General features: G+C 54.5%; 6 protein-coding genes across 6 annotated transcripts; 2 read left to right on the forward strand and 4 right to left on the reverse strand.

Annotated features, from left to right (window-relative positions):
* Window positions 1-8: 8 nt before the first annotated feature.
* Window positions 9-544, reverse strand: J4E83_005116 (uncharacterized protein; the record flags this gene model as incomplete). Its single annotated transcript, XM_049332037.1, has 2 exons — window positions 9-315; window positions 417-544. 2 exons carry the CDS (start codon window positions 542-544, stop codon window positions 9-11), a joined length of 435 nt encoding a protein of 144 aa, XP_049189132.1.
* A 2,721-nt stretch (window positions 545-3,265) lies between these two features.
* Window positions 3,266-4,349, reverse strand: J4E83_005117 (uncharacterized protein; the record flags this gene model as incomplete). Its single annotated transcript, XM_049332038.1, has 6 exons — window positions 3,266-3,539; window positions 3,586-3,657; window positions 3,780-3,842; window positions 3,968-3,987; window positions 4,071-4,143; window positions 4,300-4,349. The coding sequence occupies 6 exons, from the start codon at window positions 4,347-4,349 to the stop codon at window positions 3,266-3,268; spliced, it is 552 nt and encodes a 183-aa protein (XP_049189133.1).
* A 496-nt stretch (window positions 4,350-4,845) lies between these two features.
* Window positions 4,846-8,587, forward strand: ACR2 (DNA-directed RNA polymerase I subunit RPA2; the record flags this gene model as incomplete). The annotated part of the gene is made up of 3 exons (XM_049332039.1): window positions 4,846-4,883; window positions 4,954-8,060; window positions 8,115-8,587. 3 exons carry the CDS (start codon window positions 4,846-4,848, stop codon window positions 8,585-8,587), a joined length of 3,618 nt encoding a protein of 1,205 aa, XP_049189134.1.
* Window positions 8,588-8,967: 380 nt separating this feature from the next.
* Window positions 8,968-12,815, reverse strand: J4E83_005119 (uncharacterized protein; the record flags this gene model as incomplete). Its single annotated transcript, XM_049332040.1, has 4 exons — window positions 8,968-9,138; window positions 9,191-11,940; window positions 11,990-12,501; window positions 12,577-12,815. 4 exons carry the CDS (start codon window positions 12,813-12,815, stop codon window positions 8,968-8,970), a joined length of 3,672 nt encoding a protein of 1,223 aa, XP_049189135.1.
* Window positions 12,816-13,100: 285 nt separating this feature from the next.
* On the forward strand, window positions 13,101-14,537 carry J4E83_005120 (uncharacterized protein; the record flags this gene model as incomplete). The annotated part of the gene is made up of 2 exons (XM_049332041.1): window positions 13,101-13,344; window positions 13,408-14,537. The coding sequence occupies 2 exons, from the start codon at window positions 13,101-13,103 to the stop codon at window positions 14,535-14,537; spliced, it is 1,374 nt and encodes a 457-aa protein (XP_049189136.1).
* A 363-nt stretch (window positions 14,538-14,900) lies between these two features.
* On the reverse strand, window positions 14,901-16,576 carry J4E83_005121 (uncharacterized protein; the record flags this gene model as incomplete). Its single annotated transcript, XM_049332042.1, has 3 exons — window positions 14,901-15,730; window positions 15,781-16,374; window positions 16,426-16,576. The coding sequence occupies 3 exons, from the start codon at window positions 16,574-16,576 to the stop codon at window positions 14,901-14,903; spliced, it is 1,575 nt and encodes a 524-aa protein (XP_049189137.1).
* Between the last annotated feature and the right edge of the window lie 193 nt (window positions 16,577-16,769).

The following is a 16,769-nucleotide window of genomic DNA, read 5'->3' on the forward strand; positions in this document are numbered from 1 at the left end:
TACAACGCTTAACCCTTTGTCGGCGGCGGGCCCGGTGGCGGCGCATACCCGCCTCCGTATGTTGGCTGCGGACTCTGCAGCTCGACGCCGTTTTGCTGACCGTAGTAGCCCTGGTTTGCGCCTCCGCCGCCGTAGTAACTTCCGTTGTTGTTATTGGTAGCGGCGGAGTAAGGCGGCGCGGGGTTGTGTTGGTTGTTGTAGTAGGGTGCGGTGGTGTTTTGGCCGTATGCGTTGTTGTTGCCTGGGCGCGCGGCCCAGCCTGTGCCGTAGAAGGGCTGTCGGCCGGCTTTGCGGCGGCGACGGGCGGTTAGGCAGCTGGGGGGTGTTAGTGGTGTGCTGGGTGGAAGGGGGTTGGGGATGGCGATTGGAAAAGGGAAGGGAGGGAGGGTTGGGGGAAGGATGGACGGGGGACTTACGAGCATAGTACGAAGAGGAGTAGGAAGCCCAAGACGACGACTACGAGGACGACCCATCGAACCCAGTTATTCCATGCTGAGTTGCAGCGGTAGTAGCCCCGGCTGTTGCTATAGCACGTCCTAGCCATGGCGTGTTAGAAGCGATATTCGTGGGTTTGTGTGTCGCGACTCCAATATCTCTCGATCAATTGACAGTAACGCGATGCGCAAGTGTCCTTGGTACAAAAGCGCAAAAAGCGGAGTGGTGAGAGGCGTAGTGTGTTCGAATGGTTGAAGAGCAAAAGTAAGAGAAGAACGAAAGCAGCGTATTATGTCCAAGAAAAACCCGTGGCAAGGGCCACACACAAGGCAGGCCATCTAGCAGTACGCAGATGCCGAGTGATGCGGGCGCCAGGCTGGGCGCAGTGACGTTGTGACGTCGTCTGTCGCAAACACCCGTCTGCACCAACGCGAAGCCAGGACCAAGCCGATCCGGTTGATCCACCAAGCGTGCCTTTTCCCCAGAAAATTCATGGACTAACTGCGCCGCTGCACAGCTAAAGTGTGTCGCACAGCCACTTTGCAGCGAATGATGGACAAGGAGAGATGGAGGATGACGATGATGAGCGCATGGAATCAAACGTACCTGTCGCCATAATCTGGCCCGTAGTACTGTCTCGTACGATAGGGAACATGGTGGGGATGCGCGATCTCAAGGTCTACCATGATGGATATTCAAATCTGTGTGTTATAGCAATATGCGACGATTGTTCCAAATGCTGGAAATAATAGAAGTTCAGAAAGATGCGACGGAGATGGGATGGAACGAATCCGCAGTAAGAACAGGGTTCTGGCTGACTGCTTATGACGATATCCGCTCAACACGGACATGATGTGTCTTTGGGCGTTGGTGCTCAGCCACAATTCAGCCAAGAACGCTGCCCGGAGTATGGCTTAGGGCCCGCATTCTAGGCTTTGAACGGGTAAAGCGGAGACGAGAGGGCCAAGCTGGTGACGATTACGACGTGTGCTTTGGGCTTATTGGGTGCGCTGGGAAGGCTTTTTGGTACTGCTGATTGTGGGTGAGGAGGCGCAGTGGGGATGGATGATGGGCTATCCGGGTTCTAGCTTGTTCGAGAAGACGTGATGGGAGGATTGTGCGGCAAAATGTCGTGCTGCGCATGTTGTTCGGGTGGTTTTGATTAGTAGGGTAAGACTTTGGAGGGAGTTTCGTCGGCCGATGGTGGTTCTTGAGGATCACGAGAGCTGCTGCGCCTGTTGCTTTCGCAATGTTGTGTCGAGTCTGCGCCAAGGGTACGCAGTTCAGCCTCTTCGTGGTTCCAGTGGGTCCGAGACATTGCCCTTTGCTCGGGTCAGCAGTGCGCATGAGATTTTGCGTTGCGTGGTCGCTCAGCCGTTGACATCGTGAGATGGGTGCATTGCGCGTCTTGTACGGTACTTGTGGGATGTACTCGAGGGTGGTGTGTTCTTTGTATCACCAAAGCTGTCTGACAAGAACCTTTGCTACTTGTGTCTTCTGTGATGATAATACCGCGTTAGCCTTCCAGACAGAATTAACTATCAACAACCACATTACATATTGCCGGATGCTTCAACATGTAGTGCTTCGCAACGCAATCCTCTCACAATTGGCGTTCCGTGCAAACTCCCTCACAAACGTAGCATCGAGTACTGTACCTCAACCCCATCAACCCTAACCCCACTCCAACCCACCCCTCACCCTCAGCGCCACACCCACCGTCCCCAACGCCACAAACCCTCAATGCACACCGTCCCCATCCCCATCGCAACATCCCACCCACTTCCCCGTGCACCCCTCCAGCTCATCGGCTGCCAATCCATCCTGCCATTCCACTCCCAGCTCTGCGACAAGGGTTCGCATTGCTGTCGCCGCCGTCTGACCAATCAGACGGGCTCTGCTCAGGATTCCCTGGGAGGCGCTAATGCAGGATGAGTTGTTCAATTGTTCATGGCCATGGATTTTGCTTGGGTCCCACCCCGTTTTTCTGCCAGCGCGGTGCGTGAGTTGTGCGAATAATTTAGTTGTTTGCTCTCTTCTTTCCTTCCGGTGCATTGATTCTCTTCTTCTTTCCCCCACCGGTGTCGCGGTGACTTGTTCGTTTTGTTGCAATGTTTGGCGCGAGGTGCTACTTCCGCGGCGCTACCATGTACCGGAGTCATTGAGCTGCGTGCAACATGGGATTTGGGAGGCCAGGCCGACTGAGAGAGGAGTCACCACGAGCCTCGACAAGCCTTCACACGCAATTGCGCTGGAGTCCTCGACAAACATCCGTCCAAACGATTTGTCAATACCAAACCAGATGCCGCGCACCTGCACATGAGGCACGCGAAAGTCACGAGCACGAGGACAGCATTGGCGACACATGACAGAGACGAGGATACCATTATATCGCTGCAACTCAGGTCGCTCCTCATGGAGCCGAACAAGAGACGAAGCGCGCGCAACCATACATGTCAATCATACCTGGACCAAAATCTTCCGTCTTTTCTTAGCCGCTACGTCTTCGCTGGAAATCGAAACAAAGAGGATGATACAGGATGAAGAAGGGGCAGTCGCCATCATAATGATATGAGAAGAAGTAAATGTGTCGAGCTGGGGAACTGGAATGGCCATCGCTAGCCTGCAGAGCGATCTGCCCGTCTTTTCTTCCATCAAGTCGTAAGAATCATTAAAGATGTCATGTAAAGCTGACGACCGTAATTCGTAAGAACGTAGGCACGTCGGCGTCGTGAAGTTGCGAAAACACCAAACCCAGTCGAATGCGTTGCGAGCGGCACCTGACCGTCGCGGTCACGTTACGTCGACCGAATACGAACAACATAATACCTCACTTGCTGGCTCGGGCAATCAACCACTGGAGAACGGCATCGAGGTTGGTTTCCTCCTTTGCGCTGATGCCGTAGCAGCTCACTTCCCGGTGCGACACTGATTTGAGGTCGAGCGCCTCGATCAGCTCGTCGACGGAAAGCTTGTTGGGCAGGTCGGACTTGTTGCCCAAGACGAGAAGAGGAATGCCCTCCAGCGCAGGCTTCTCCAGTAGGAGCTTCAGTTCCTCGCCAGCGACGGGAAGAGCCTCCTTGTCAGCGGAGTCGACGATGAACCTATGACGATAAGCGACACCCCACCATCACATGAGAGGAGACGTACACAATAGCGTTCACACCGCGGCAGTACCGCTCCCACATGGAACGGAACCTAGGTTGGCCTCCGAGATCCCAACTGTTGCCGCTGGTCAGCAGGTGCGCCTCGAGGCTAGTAGATTGCGCTGCACCCCGCAAGGCTGGGCTTGGCGCTGCAAGAGCCGGACATGCGTGACCAGGGAGAAGATGGAGGGCACTCACCACTTCAAGGTTACATGACCTTTCTGGACACGCTTCATATTGAAGCCAACCGTCGGGATGGAGCTAGAGCCAGTCAGCGCAGGGCCCGACTACGATGGCGCCCGAGGTTGCGCAAAGCAGTAGCATCGGGACACGGATGAAACAACGTCGCCGCCGGCTTGCGCAACTCGGGACGGATGTAGACCTACTCGACAGTAAACTCTCCTCCCTAGAACGGATGGGTCAGCTTGCAGTCTTCAAAGTTGATGATGTTGACGCAGGAGGGTCTTTCCGCATCAGGAAGATACTCACCGCCAGAACTCTCAACAGCGAAGTCTTGCCAGCGTTTTGCAACCCGATCATGGTAATGTCCATCTCAGTCGCCCTGGATGGTATCGCAAGTTAGCAGGAGCGCCATGTTATCGTCGCCGGTAAGTTTGCTTTTTCTTGGGCGGAAGCTGAGCAGTTGGGCGAGTATCAAATGGCGCATCAGGCAGCCAGGTGGGCATTGGGGTCAGTAGGAAAGGACAGGTAGGCATACCAGAACAGGCGGAGCAGCCAGTCGTAGATGCGGCGGAAGAGGTTCGCCATGGCCGTCGTCAGGGCAGGGGCTGACTCGGTGGAGTTGTCGTCTGGTCGGGAGGAGTGGTGATGTACGGGCGACGGAGGGAAGTCTGGGAACCTTGATCCTTGCTGCGGGGCATGTAGTAGGCGCGATCGCCGTAGTCTTATTGGCAGCAACAGGCAAATGGACAACGTCTCCTGAGAAGCGTCGGGGGGCAAAGAGCGCAGGCAATGCCGTGAGGAAGTAGAGAGCAGAGCTGTGCCGCCCTAAGGAAAGCCCGGAGTGGTTCACGCTGCAGCAGAGTGATGGAGCCGCCGCGGCGTGTGACTTTGGCCAGCGCGCTAGCAGGGGTGGCCCAACCATGGATCCGACTAGTCTAGTAAAAAAGTTCGAGCGCAGCGTCGCATCTTCAATCGCGCTGCAGCTTGCGACCGCGACACTCACATTCTTTGATATACTATTGCGCATGCCGCTTGATTGCGCCCTAATCTTACATTCACCGTAATAGCCGCATACGGAATCATGGCGCCTTCCGCACGGGCAGACAGGCCTCAGGAATGGTCGACCAAGGCAAGAGAGCACTTTCGACACAACTATGCCAGGCTAACATATCCAGTTTGATACCCTCAGGCGGCATGACCTGTTCCGCAACCCGCCCAAGGACAAGACGGCATACCCTATGCTCGCGGCTGCCGTCGATCCCCACATCAACTCGTTCAACACCATCTTCACCCGCGGCGGCCAACTCGACCAGGGCATAAAAGACATTGGCACCAAGATCTTTGTCGATGGCGACCCATACGCATCCCCCGAAGACGCAGGCCAGAGGAACCGTCTCTACCTGCGCATATCAGAAGTCTTCCTCGACAAGCCCGTCCTGCCGCCTTCGAACAAGGTCGCGCTCAAGAACCGCAACATCTATCCCGCCGAGGCCCGCGAACGACATGCTTCATACCGCGGCAAGATGCGCGCACGGCTGGAGTGGAGGGTCAATAACGGAGATTGGAACGAGGACGTCGTGGATCTCGGCGGCATACCCGTCATGCTGAGATCGAACCGCTGCCAGCTGGAAGGCATGTCGCCAGCGCAGTTGGTCAAGGCGAAAGAAGAGTCCGACGAGCTGGGTGGATACTTCATCGTTAACGGCATCGAGAAGATCATTCGTCTCCTCCAAGTCAACCGTCGCAACTACCCCATGGCCATCAAGCGCGGCGCCTTCACCAACCGTGGCGCCGGCTACACCCAGTTCGGTATCACCCTCAGATCGATGCGACCCGACCAGACCTCGCAATCGAACGCCCTGCACTACCTCAGCGACGGCAACGTCAACTTCCGTTTCTCATGGCGCAAGTCAGAATACCTGGTTCCCATCGTCATGGTGATGAAGGCTCTGGTCGAGACGAATGACCGCGAAATTTTCGAGGGTCTGGTCGGTGCAGCCGGTTCCGAAGGTCTTGAAGAGAAGCAGTTCGTCACCGACCGAGTAGAGCTGTTACTCCGCACATACAAGGTCTACGGGCTACACTCCAAGGCGAAGACACGGGCATATCTGGGTGGAAAGTTCAAGATTGTACTTGGTCTGCCCGCCGACGTCGCCGACGAGGAGGCCGGTACGGAATTCCTCCGTAAGATAGTATTACCCCATCTAGGCTGCGTCAACGTCACACCAGCTCAGGATGCCGACAAGTTCAGGATGCTTCTCTTCATGACCAGGAAACTCTACGCTTTGGTCGAAGGCGACTGCGCTGTCGACAACCCCGATGCTGTACAATTCCAAGAGATCCTACTAGGCGGACAACTCTACGGCATGATTTTGAAAGAGAAGCTAGAAGAGTGGCTCAACAGCTTCCAACTTGTGCTGAGGGAGTGGGGAAGGAAGAACGAGTACAAGCCTTTCACATCCCAAGACTTTACCAAGGACTGGAACTCCAAGATCCTCCGACGAACAAACATGAACCTGGGACAAGCTCTGGAGTACTTCCTCAGTACTGGTAATCTCGTCAGTCCAACGGGTCTGGATCTGCAGCAAACTTCTGGATACGTCGTGGTCGCTGAGAAACTCAACTTCCCTCGTTTCATTTCACATTTCAGAATGGTGCATCGAGGTGCCTTCTTCGCACAACTGAAGACAACAACTGTCCGAAAGTTACTTCCTGAGGCGTGGGGATTCATGTGCCCTGTACACACTCCTGATGGATCGCCCTGTGGACTTCTCAACCATTTCGCGCACAAGTGCAAGATTGCCACTTCCAACGTCGATGTCTCCACGATTCCCAACCTTGTGGCGCAACTAGGCGTATCCAGCAAGTCAGCCGCCTCTCTTGAAGCGAGTGTGGTCGTACAACTGGATGGCCGTGTCTTAGGCTTCTGCTCGCCCAAGCAGGCCAAGACCATTGCCGATACACTCCGTTACTGGAAGGTTGAAGGCTCGCACAACGTGCCATTAGAGATGGAGATTGGTTTCATTCCCGGATCCAATGGCGGTCAATATCCCGGTGTCTACCTCTTCTCACAAAGCTCTCGAATGTACCGACCTGTCAAGTACCTGCCTCTCGGCAAGCTCGACTACGTAGGACCGTTTGAGCAACCATACATGTCCATCGCCTGCACGGATGCCGAGATCGTTTCTGGCGATTCGACGCATGTTGAGTTTGACCCAACCAACATCTTCAGTATCATCGCCAACCAAACGCCTTTCTCGGATTTCAACCAATCGCCCCGTAACATGTACCAGTGTCAGATGGGTAAACAATCGATGGGTACACCAGGAACTGCTACAGCATACCGAACCGACAACAAGACCTACCGCCTACAAACCGGTCAAACTCCGATCGCGAGAGCCCCGTTGCACAACGAATACGGCATGGACAACTTTCCCAACGGAATGAACGCCGTCGTTGCTGTCATCTCCTACACCGGATACGACATGGACGACGCTATGATCTTGAACAAATCTTCACACGAGCGCGGTTTCGGCCACGGAACCGTATACAAGACGAAGATCTGCGATCTCGAGGAAGGCAACCGAAAGAGCCGTGCGGCGAGGTCAGTGACCAAGTTGTTCGGCTTTGCCCCTGAGGGCTTGGTCAAGGCCGCATCCAAAGAGACTCTTGACGAAGATGGTCTTCCACGTGTTGGCACCATGCTGCGCCACGGCGACGTTATTGCCGCATGGCACATTGTTTCGTACGACGCAGCTACCGGCGAGTACGTTAATCGCGACGGCCAAACACAGTTCTTCAAATACAAGGACGATGAACTCGCCTTCGTGGAAGAGGTCCGCATCATCGGAGCCGAAGACGGAACGCAACCCTGCCAAAAGCTCAGTATCAAGCTACGCATTCCCCGTTCTCCCGTCGTCGGCGACAAGTTCTCTTCCCGTCACGGACAGAAGGGTGTCGTCAGTCAAAAGTTCCCTACACCAGACATGCCCTTCTCCGAGAGCGGCATGCAACCCGACGTCATCATCAACCCCCACGCCTTCCCCTCGCGTATGACAATCGGTATGTTCGTCGAGTCGCTAGCCGGAAAGTCCGGAGCACTCCACGGCATGGCCCAAGACTCAACGCCCTTCCGTTTCGACGAGCAAAACACAGCCGTCGACTACTTCGGGCACCAGCTCAAGAAAGCAGGCTACAACTACTACGGCAACGAGCCCATGTACTCTGGCATCACAGGGCAAGAACTCCACGCAGACATCTACATCGGCGTGGTCTACTACCAGCGTCTCCGTCACAGTAAGTATTTCCTTATCACAACTGTTCACATACATATACTAACAACACCCCTAGTGGTAAACGATAAGTTCCAAGCCAGAACCACCGGCCCCGTCGTCTCCACAACCGGCCAACCCATCAAAGGACGCAGCAAGGGCGGTGGTATCCGTGTCGGAGAAATGGAGCGCGATTCCCTGCTCGCTCACGGCACAGCTTTCCTGCTGCAAGACCGCCTCATGAACTGTTCCGACTACACAAAAGCATCCATATGTCGTACTTGCGGCTCCTTCCTCAGCACTACACCTACCGTCGCTGAGTACGGCCGTAAGAAGGATCGGAGCGGCAAGGATCTCACGATCCGCTGCAGGAGGTGTGCTGTCTTGGCGGATGCGAATAGCAGTAAAGCGGATTTGTGGATGGATGCCCAGGGCATGCGGTATAGTGGTGGTGAGGACGTCGCTGTGGTGGCGGTACCTGGTGTGCTCAAGTTTCTGGACATTGAGCTTGCTAGTATGGGTGTGAGGCTGAAGTTCAATGTTGGTCCATAAAGGAAAGGAGGAAGTACAATTGCTGGGATGAGAAGGGATCAACGACACGAGAGGACGTTTGTTTTACGCATTTTCCCCGGCGTAACTTTGGTTTTTATGATGTCGGTCCAAAAGTTGGCTTTTAGCAGCATCTACGGGCGTTCTTGGTGCACGAGATGGACGAGTGTAGAGTATGTCGCACGAATTCAAACAATACGCTATATGTGTACTTTCTCGTCGTCGCGGTGATATAAAACGTGTATAAATATCTTATGTGAGTCCAAACGCCAAAGCTTATCTACCGCCCCGGACCCTATGCAACCCAACCCAGGGTATCATCGCTTTCATACAGTCATAAACAAATTCGACACTACAAGAAAGGGTAAAGACGAAGACGCAGCTTAAGCATTCGCTTGCACAACCTTGAAACCATCCGAGACCATTTTCTGAATATCCTCGTCCTTGTGCTGAAGCTGATTCAATGCATACGCGACATCGTTCCACTGTCTCTCGTTCTCTGCTCTCGGTAGCCTGGACGCAAGTTTGGCTGCTAGCTGTTTGGCATGTTTGTCCTAATCAAAGTAAGTACAGAGTCATCAACACGGTCAGATCGTTCAAACGTACCTTTTCAATGAACCCAGCCAGGAACTTGATGATCCTCTTCAGGGCATCCTCGCTCAGTCCTGAATCGGCGCTGAGTACACTGAACATGTCAATGAACTGGTTGTACACGGCATTGTCTTTAGTGGACAGCTCGGTGAAGAACATCCGCGCCATGTCTGCAATCTTCTTGTCGCTGTCTTCGAGACATTTGGCCATTTCGCCTAGCTGGCCCTTGACCTTGACCTGGCCGGCTAGGATCAGGAAGGTTAGTGTCATGAGACATGTTCGCTTGACGCTTGGGTCGCCGTCGTTCAGACGGCGGTAGAGGAAGTCGGTGTTTTCGTCGATGAGATGGTTGAAGCAGACCGCCATGTCGCCGAGTGCGACGACAAGGTTACTGCGCACAACAGCGTCCTGGCTTCGTTCGAGGATGGTGAGCAACAGACCGAGGTTCGTCTCACAGTACTCTGAGCTGACACACATGAGCTTAGCTAAGCACAGTGCAGCTTGTGCTTGTAGCGTCGGGTGGTTATACGACGTGTTGTTGGCGCAAATGTCTGCTACGAGGGGGCCGAAGTTTGCGAGGAGGGATTGTGGACCATAGAGCAGTTCGCGTTCACGAACGTGTGCAATAGCTTCTGTGAAGTCATCTTCGTTCGTTCCCGCCATGAGGTCTAGATCGTCTTCTTCAGGCGCTGGTGTTGGTTCTTTGGTCGACCCCCGCTTCCGCCCTTTCTTGAGTGGTGTGGGTCCTGACGAAGACATGGATTTTCGAGGTGTCGGTGCCATCTTGTCTTTCTCAGCCTTGCGACGCTTGAATTCAAGCTCACAAAGCTCCAAGTGAACGATTTGTTTGATGGCAATGTGACCGACAACGAAAAGCAGCTGCGATAAGGCAAGCGCCGAATTCTGCTTCTTCTGTTGTGGTTCCTCAACCGCAGGCGCGTCGGGCATCTCCTCATCTCCCTGATCGACCTCCATTGGTTCTGCAGCACTGGAACTCGACGTCGGCCGTGACTCAGCTTTGGCTTGTCCCGCAAACACACGCTTTGTGACTTTGCGAATGATCTCGGAGCACAAAACGTCGGGATGTTTCGAAAGGACGTATATAGCACTGATGGCCTGTTCTGCAACGCCAAACCATTCCTTGCTATCGGATGGCATCTCTGTGATAGCGGCCAGTCTGACGAGAACTGCGTGATCGTTTGGAAGCTTGACGGTCTGTACTGGCTTGTCGTTCGAGGCCTGCTTTCCAGGCGGTGGACTCATGCGGCGCAGAGCTATACAGGTGTATCGAGCCAAGCCCAGGTCCCGTCGGCCCAGTTCCCCAAGGCCAATCCGCAAACATACTTCCATCTCCTCGACGATGATCTGTGGAGCCGAAAGTGCGAGCATACCCAGGACGATGATTGCTCCGCGGCGCTGCTTCTTGGAAATGTCTTTCTTCTGGTATCCATATATTTGCCAAAGCTTCTGGATGACCAATGCGTTGACTAGTCCCTGCTTCATCATGGTGCTGAGGAGCTGCTCGAGTGACGTGAGCTCAGCGGGGGTTGTGCCAAATGTTAGACTGATCATATTCTTCGAGATGTAGTTTGCAACTGCATTGGCGTCGAATCCAGGTGGCGCGTCGAAGAAGAGGCCCTTGTAGCACTCCAACAGGTGCGTCTGAACACCCTTGCCTTCGTCGCTGTTGCCCTTGGTCCAGATAAGACGCAACATCCTCCGGATACCGAGCTTCGCATTCGCGATCTTGTACGCGTCGATGGTGACAAAGAAGTCCATGGCCTCGATGACTTCGCTCTTATTCTTGGATGACAGCAGTTGAGTGACCACCTCAGCGGCGTCGTTGAGGACTTCGATGAACTTGAGCGCTTCCATCAGATACTTGCGTACTGCTTGGAATTTCTCCAGTTCTTGCGCAGTCGCAGCGTCCCTCTGTGCCTTTGCAATCACAGCAGCTCTCTCTTCCTCGGACATCTCGGATGGATGTTGGGGTGCTTCATCGTTATCGGCCTGAGTTGCGTCTTGCAATAGAGTCTCGTCTACAGTCTGTTCACCAGGGGCACGCTCGCGTAGCTCTTCCGGGGGCTGTAAGGCGTCGATCTGAGCGTCGACATCGGCTAACCTCTGTTCCCAATCCTTCGTCGATAGCAATCCACCGTCAAAGGTAGTGAAAGGATGGGTTGAGATGAGCTTCGCGAGCAGCTTGACTGCGTTACGACGTACATTACTGCTCTTGTCTTCCAGACTACGTGCAGCGAGTTCGGCGACCTTCTGCCTGCGCTTGGGGTATTTCTGCTCTAGATCTAACAGTTTGATATAGACTTGCATCACTCGAGCACGGCAGTAGGGGTTGATGTCTAGGAAGCGGTCCTGTAGGACGTCGAAGAAGATTCGAATTTGTTGCTTGTGTTGCTCGCTGCGGTCGTCCTGGCTCAGCTTGCTAAGCATGATGATCAAGTTTCCGCACACCTCAATAAGAGCGCAACGGAGGGTATATGACTCGCTGTCTAGTAGGTTGGCGAGCAATGTCATTTGGCGAATGACAAGATGCGGCGTGAGTTCGGAGATTTTGGTAAGAAAGGTCGAGATGGACTTGGGCCCCTTCAGATCGGTAGAACTAAATTCTTTGCTGCTGATGTCCTTCAAGACGTCTTCGGTGAGCTGTGGATAGTCGAAAGCGTCGGCTAGTGTGAAGAGGAATTCGGCCATGGGCTCTGCCAGATGCTCGAAGTATGTCAAGCTCTGGTTGATGGACGTCTGAGCAGCTGCCATGGGTATTAGCATAGTCACTTGTCGAGGTCCTCTTCTACCTACTGTATGCATGACCGTGAGACTTGACGGCAAAGCACAGAACCCTGAAGCAGTGACTCCGTATGGCGTTGCTCTTGACTCTTGCCTCATTCTCGAGGATGTGGTATACTGGCTTGGTGAAGAGGCCGATGAATGTGTCTCGCTCCGAGGTGGTGACGAAGATTCGGCCCAGCTTGAGCCTCAGCACCTTGCTCATGCGGTCGAGAGCCGTCTCTAGTTGCGCTGAGGCATCCCAGACGACGTCTTTGCCGCCTCCCGCTTTCGTCTTTGTGGCCTTACCCCGCCCCCGCGCTGCTGGTGCAGAGGCAGACTTCTCAAGCGCTCTGGTCTCGACGGCGGAGATGGTCCATCGGAGAAGGAAGCCATACATCTCCAGCAGGTTCTTGTGGTGTGGTATCGCATCTTGGTCTTCGGCTTCGAGGTCGGCGTGGATGATGTCGGTTTGCGTGGACAGCGCCGAGGAGATGAGATCGAGTATCTTGCTGAGGATGGCTGGCGGGATTTGCGATGAGTGCCTAGATAGTCGGAACAGTTTAGAATTAGGTTCCGTGTCATATTGTTTTGCATCCTTTGGATATGCGGGGACGCACTTCAAGAGAAACTGCAGCGTGTCAAACACAGAGCTGCGAGTAATCGCATCTGGACTCTCCGCCACGGCATCGACCACAGGATTCAGCTCGCTGTTGATCAGTCCGGGCGACGACAGCGATTCTGGCTCATCTTCGCAGTCTTGCAGCGCCTGCGGGGCCTCGGGGGTGGGTATCGCGGAGGGATCGCTGTCGAACAGCTTAACCGCCTCATTGATGTCAAAATCCACCCGGGCGTCCATGATGATCAGAGTCGCTTGAGGAAATCAGAAATCAGAAACAAGAAGCGACGAAATGAGCGTCGGGCCAGGGTGGGGGTGTTTGCGCCGTGAAAGTTAAGATGCGGCCGCAACCGTCGCACATGCACCGACCCAGGAAGGCGCGTTGCAGCTGTTTGTTGGTGGTCCGAGCGTCTGCCATCAGTCTTCCCCTTTCGGCCTAGCCAGCCAGGGTCCAACGCGTCGGCCGCCATACCGCGAAGAAAGATTCACGCATCGTTCGACACAACATCACAAGCCACGCGCACCATGGCAAAGGCACGCACTTCACTGCGTCATGCAGAGGCAATCGACGTCCATGAGGACGACATGGGAGAGGACCAGGCCGAAGAGACACAGGACGAAAGCATGAACCCGCTCGACGAAAGCGGGCGCACTGCCGACAGCAGCGACGAAGAAGTCGAAGATTCCGTTCAAGAAGACATGGCACGCTTCGAAGAGACGTTTGTCGGAATCAGCAAGCGGTTCCGACTGATTAACCGCATTGGAGAGGGTATGTCCTACATCATTGGCTTGCAGCATGCAGGGTAGCGGGCTGGACTTACGCTTTCCACAGGAACCTTCTCCACCGTCTACAAGGCCGAGGATCTCGAATACACCAAGTACACCAACGATTGGGACATCGACGAGCGCGAGGAGGCTAAATCTCTCCCAGCACACAAGAGGCAACCTGCCAGAAAGCCTCGCTACGTCGCGATCAAGAAGATCTACGTCACGAGCAGTCCGATACGCATCTTCAACGAGCTCGAGTTGCTGTTTGATTTGAGGGACGCGGATTCAGTATGTCCGCTCATCACCGCCTTCCGCCACCAGGACCAGGTCGTCGCTGTGTTGCCCTACTACCAGCACCGCGACTTCCGCGATTACTACCGCGACATGGGCATCTCCGACATGCGCTGTTACTTCAAGAGCCTGTTCACTGCACTTGCAGCGGTACACAAGAAAGGCATCATTCACCGCGACGTCAAACCTACCAACTTCCTCTACAATACCTCGCAGTCTCGTGGAGTCCTTGTTGACTTTGGCCTCGCCGAGCGAGAGGGCACAGACTGGCACAACTGCGCCTGCCACATGTCGGAGGAGGACCGTCGATACAGAATATCACACAGTGTCTACGCGCAGACACAGTCAGCAGGCCACACCGCTTCCGCATACCCCAAGAATGATACACGCAACAGCCGCCGTGCCAACCGCGCAGGTACCCGTGGTTTTCGTGCGCCTGAGGTACTCCTCAAGTGCACCCAGCAGACCTGCTCCATCGACGTCTGGAGTGTCGGTGTCATCCTGCTCACCATGCTCTCGAAGCGGTTCCCTTTCTTCCACAGTGCAGACGACATCGATGCGCTCCTCGAGATCACGACCATCTTCGGACGAAAGAAGATGCGAGAGACAGCCCTCCTGCACGGCCAAGTATTCGAGACCAATGTACCCAGCTATAGCGAGGGTGGGCACAGCCTGGAGAAGATCATACTCTGGTGCACAGGCCGCACAGGCGACAAGACACAACCAAAGAGGGAGCTGGATGAGGACGAGAAGGAAGCAGTTCAATTCTTGCACCGCCTGCTGGAATGCAATCCGGCCAAGCGAATCACCGCAGAAGAAGCGCTCCACCACCCGTTCCTTGTGAACGCTTACGAAGAACATGAGGGGGACGATGACATGAAAGAGGAGTTTGTAGAGGATTAACGCCATCAATCACGTCTATGATGACGATGTATGAGTAATAGCATGGAAGGCGTATAACGGCATGGGCATAGTACAGGAGTTTTGGCCATTTACAGAGCGGCGACTCAATGAGTTATTGCGATACCCTTCCGTACGGTCAAGAGCATGTTCAATATACCTTTGCTCAATGACGATCGTACATTATGATCCATTTGAGTCAGTTTGATCCCGCATGGTTGACTGCTAACGGAAGCATAGAGCGATGTCATTGGGATAAATACATGTTCATTCTCATTTCTCATAATTAAAGAAGCAGCGCTGTTCGCTCCAGAGAACTAATACGTCCAAGACGACTTTAACCTCCTGAGAGTCGCAATCCGACGTCTACTCATCCTGAGCACACTTCTGCGTTATACTGCGGATCTTCTCGCCAAACAGATAAACAAAGATGCCCAAGAACATCAGTGCGGCCACAATGCCGCCGCAGATATTGAACGCACCCTCATACCCAGCCTTCTCAACGAAAGCGATCGAACCGAACGAGATTCCAAAGCCAATGAAGCCTCTGAGCGAGCAGATGAGAACGAGCGCAGCATCGATGCGCTGAGGGTAAGCATCCATGCAGTACACGAAACTGGAAACGACAATACCGACGAAACCGAAGTACTCGACGTTGAGCGTGACAGCGATGCCAGCCCAACTCCAATTGTTGGGATTCTGTGCGGTCATACCGTAGATGATGGTCGAGATGAGGATAGACACCAGCGGGATGATAAGAGCGAGGAGACGGTATTCCGGCTGGCTCACACCGTCATTCCTCTTGCTCATCGTCTTGACGATCAAATCGCTCAGGGAACCGCAGAAGAGCGGGACTGCAACAGCCGTTGCGACCTGTCCCGCGAAGACATAGCCCAACATATCGAAGTTCCAGAGGTAGGGCGGTTGGACGAGGACGCCGGCGAAGAGGGCGGACATGAGGACGTAAATACCGAGGGCGGCGGAATTGATGAGAATGAGCCAGAGGATGTTGGGGAACCAGATGATTTGGAACATTTGCTTCCAGCAGGAGATTGCTTCGGACCAGTGGGCGTGGCCTTTCCAGGGGAGCATGTCTTTGACGAAGGAGCGGGGTGCGTAGTTGATGGTGTCGAGAGGGCGCTTGGTGTTGGTTGTGACGGGGACGAGGGTGCCGTCTTCGTCGATGCCTTGACCGTCTGGAGGGTGTTAGTATATGTGCTGGACTATGTGGTGTAGGTCGACTTACTCAGTGCCTCAAGCGTGCGCTCGTACTTAGTCTCCGCGACGAAAATGATGCTGAGGACTGCAATAGCTCCGCTCAGGCATCCGAACACGCCGTACCACCACCTCCAGCCCAGATCGTTCGCGAGATACGAACTCGCTACGATGAGCGCAGCAGTACCAAGCGTCTGCAGCGCGCAGAACCACGCAATGACATGGCCTCTCTCGTGCAGGTAGAAAATCTCCTGTACAATGATGGGGCACAGCGCTTCAGCTTGGCCGGCGGCAATCGACATGACATCCCTGCCTGCGATGTGCGACTCCAGACTTCCACTGTACGCGCACCAGAGACAGCCGAAGGAGAGCACGATGGTCGACATGAGATAGACTGGCCTGCGGCCAATGGCATGGGCTACGGGGATCGCGAGGAGGTTCCCAACGCCCATGTAGAAAGCTGGCCAGGTTGCGAGGTCGCTGGTCTTTGGGTCGCCGCCGTACGAGGCTTGTACGATGGGTAGGATGGCGGTGATGCCACTGGCCATCAGGTTTCCGGTGGCAGCGTAGAGGCCGACGATGATCAGGATGATGTACTTTTGCCATTTTGGAAGGTTTAGAGGATCTATGTTCGTTAGCGGTCCTCATCTTGATGGTTTTGATGGGCTGGAGCTACCATTGGGATCTCTGCTCGGTGTTGGGATCAGCACAATGCCATCCTCGTCGTACAGCCTGATGGTGCCAACCACCGGCCTGGCAGCTTTCTTGTGGGCATCAACTATCTCGATGTGAGCGCTGGCTTCGTTCTTGGAGTCGTGAAGCGCCATGATGGACAGCCGCTGATGCCTCGAAACAGAGAGGCATTCCCCAGATTTTGTACACTCCCAGCTCCGAAGTGGACGCAGCTACCAGCGCCATGGCATCTGCGTCGTGACTTGGAACACGACTCTCAGCGCAGTGCAACCCCGGACCTCGCCCGCACTGGGCCGCGCAGCCCAATAAGTATGCGAACGGATTGTG

The sequence above is a fragment of the Alternaria metachromatica genome (genome assembly GCF_023757995.1).
Source record: "Alternaria metachromatica strain BMP 0045 chromosome Unknown scaffold_9, whole genome shotgun sequence".
NCBI lineage: Eukaryota > Fungi > Ascomycota > Dothideomycetes > Pleosporales > Pleosporaceae > Alternaria > Alternaria metachromatica.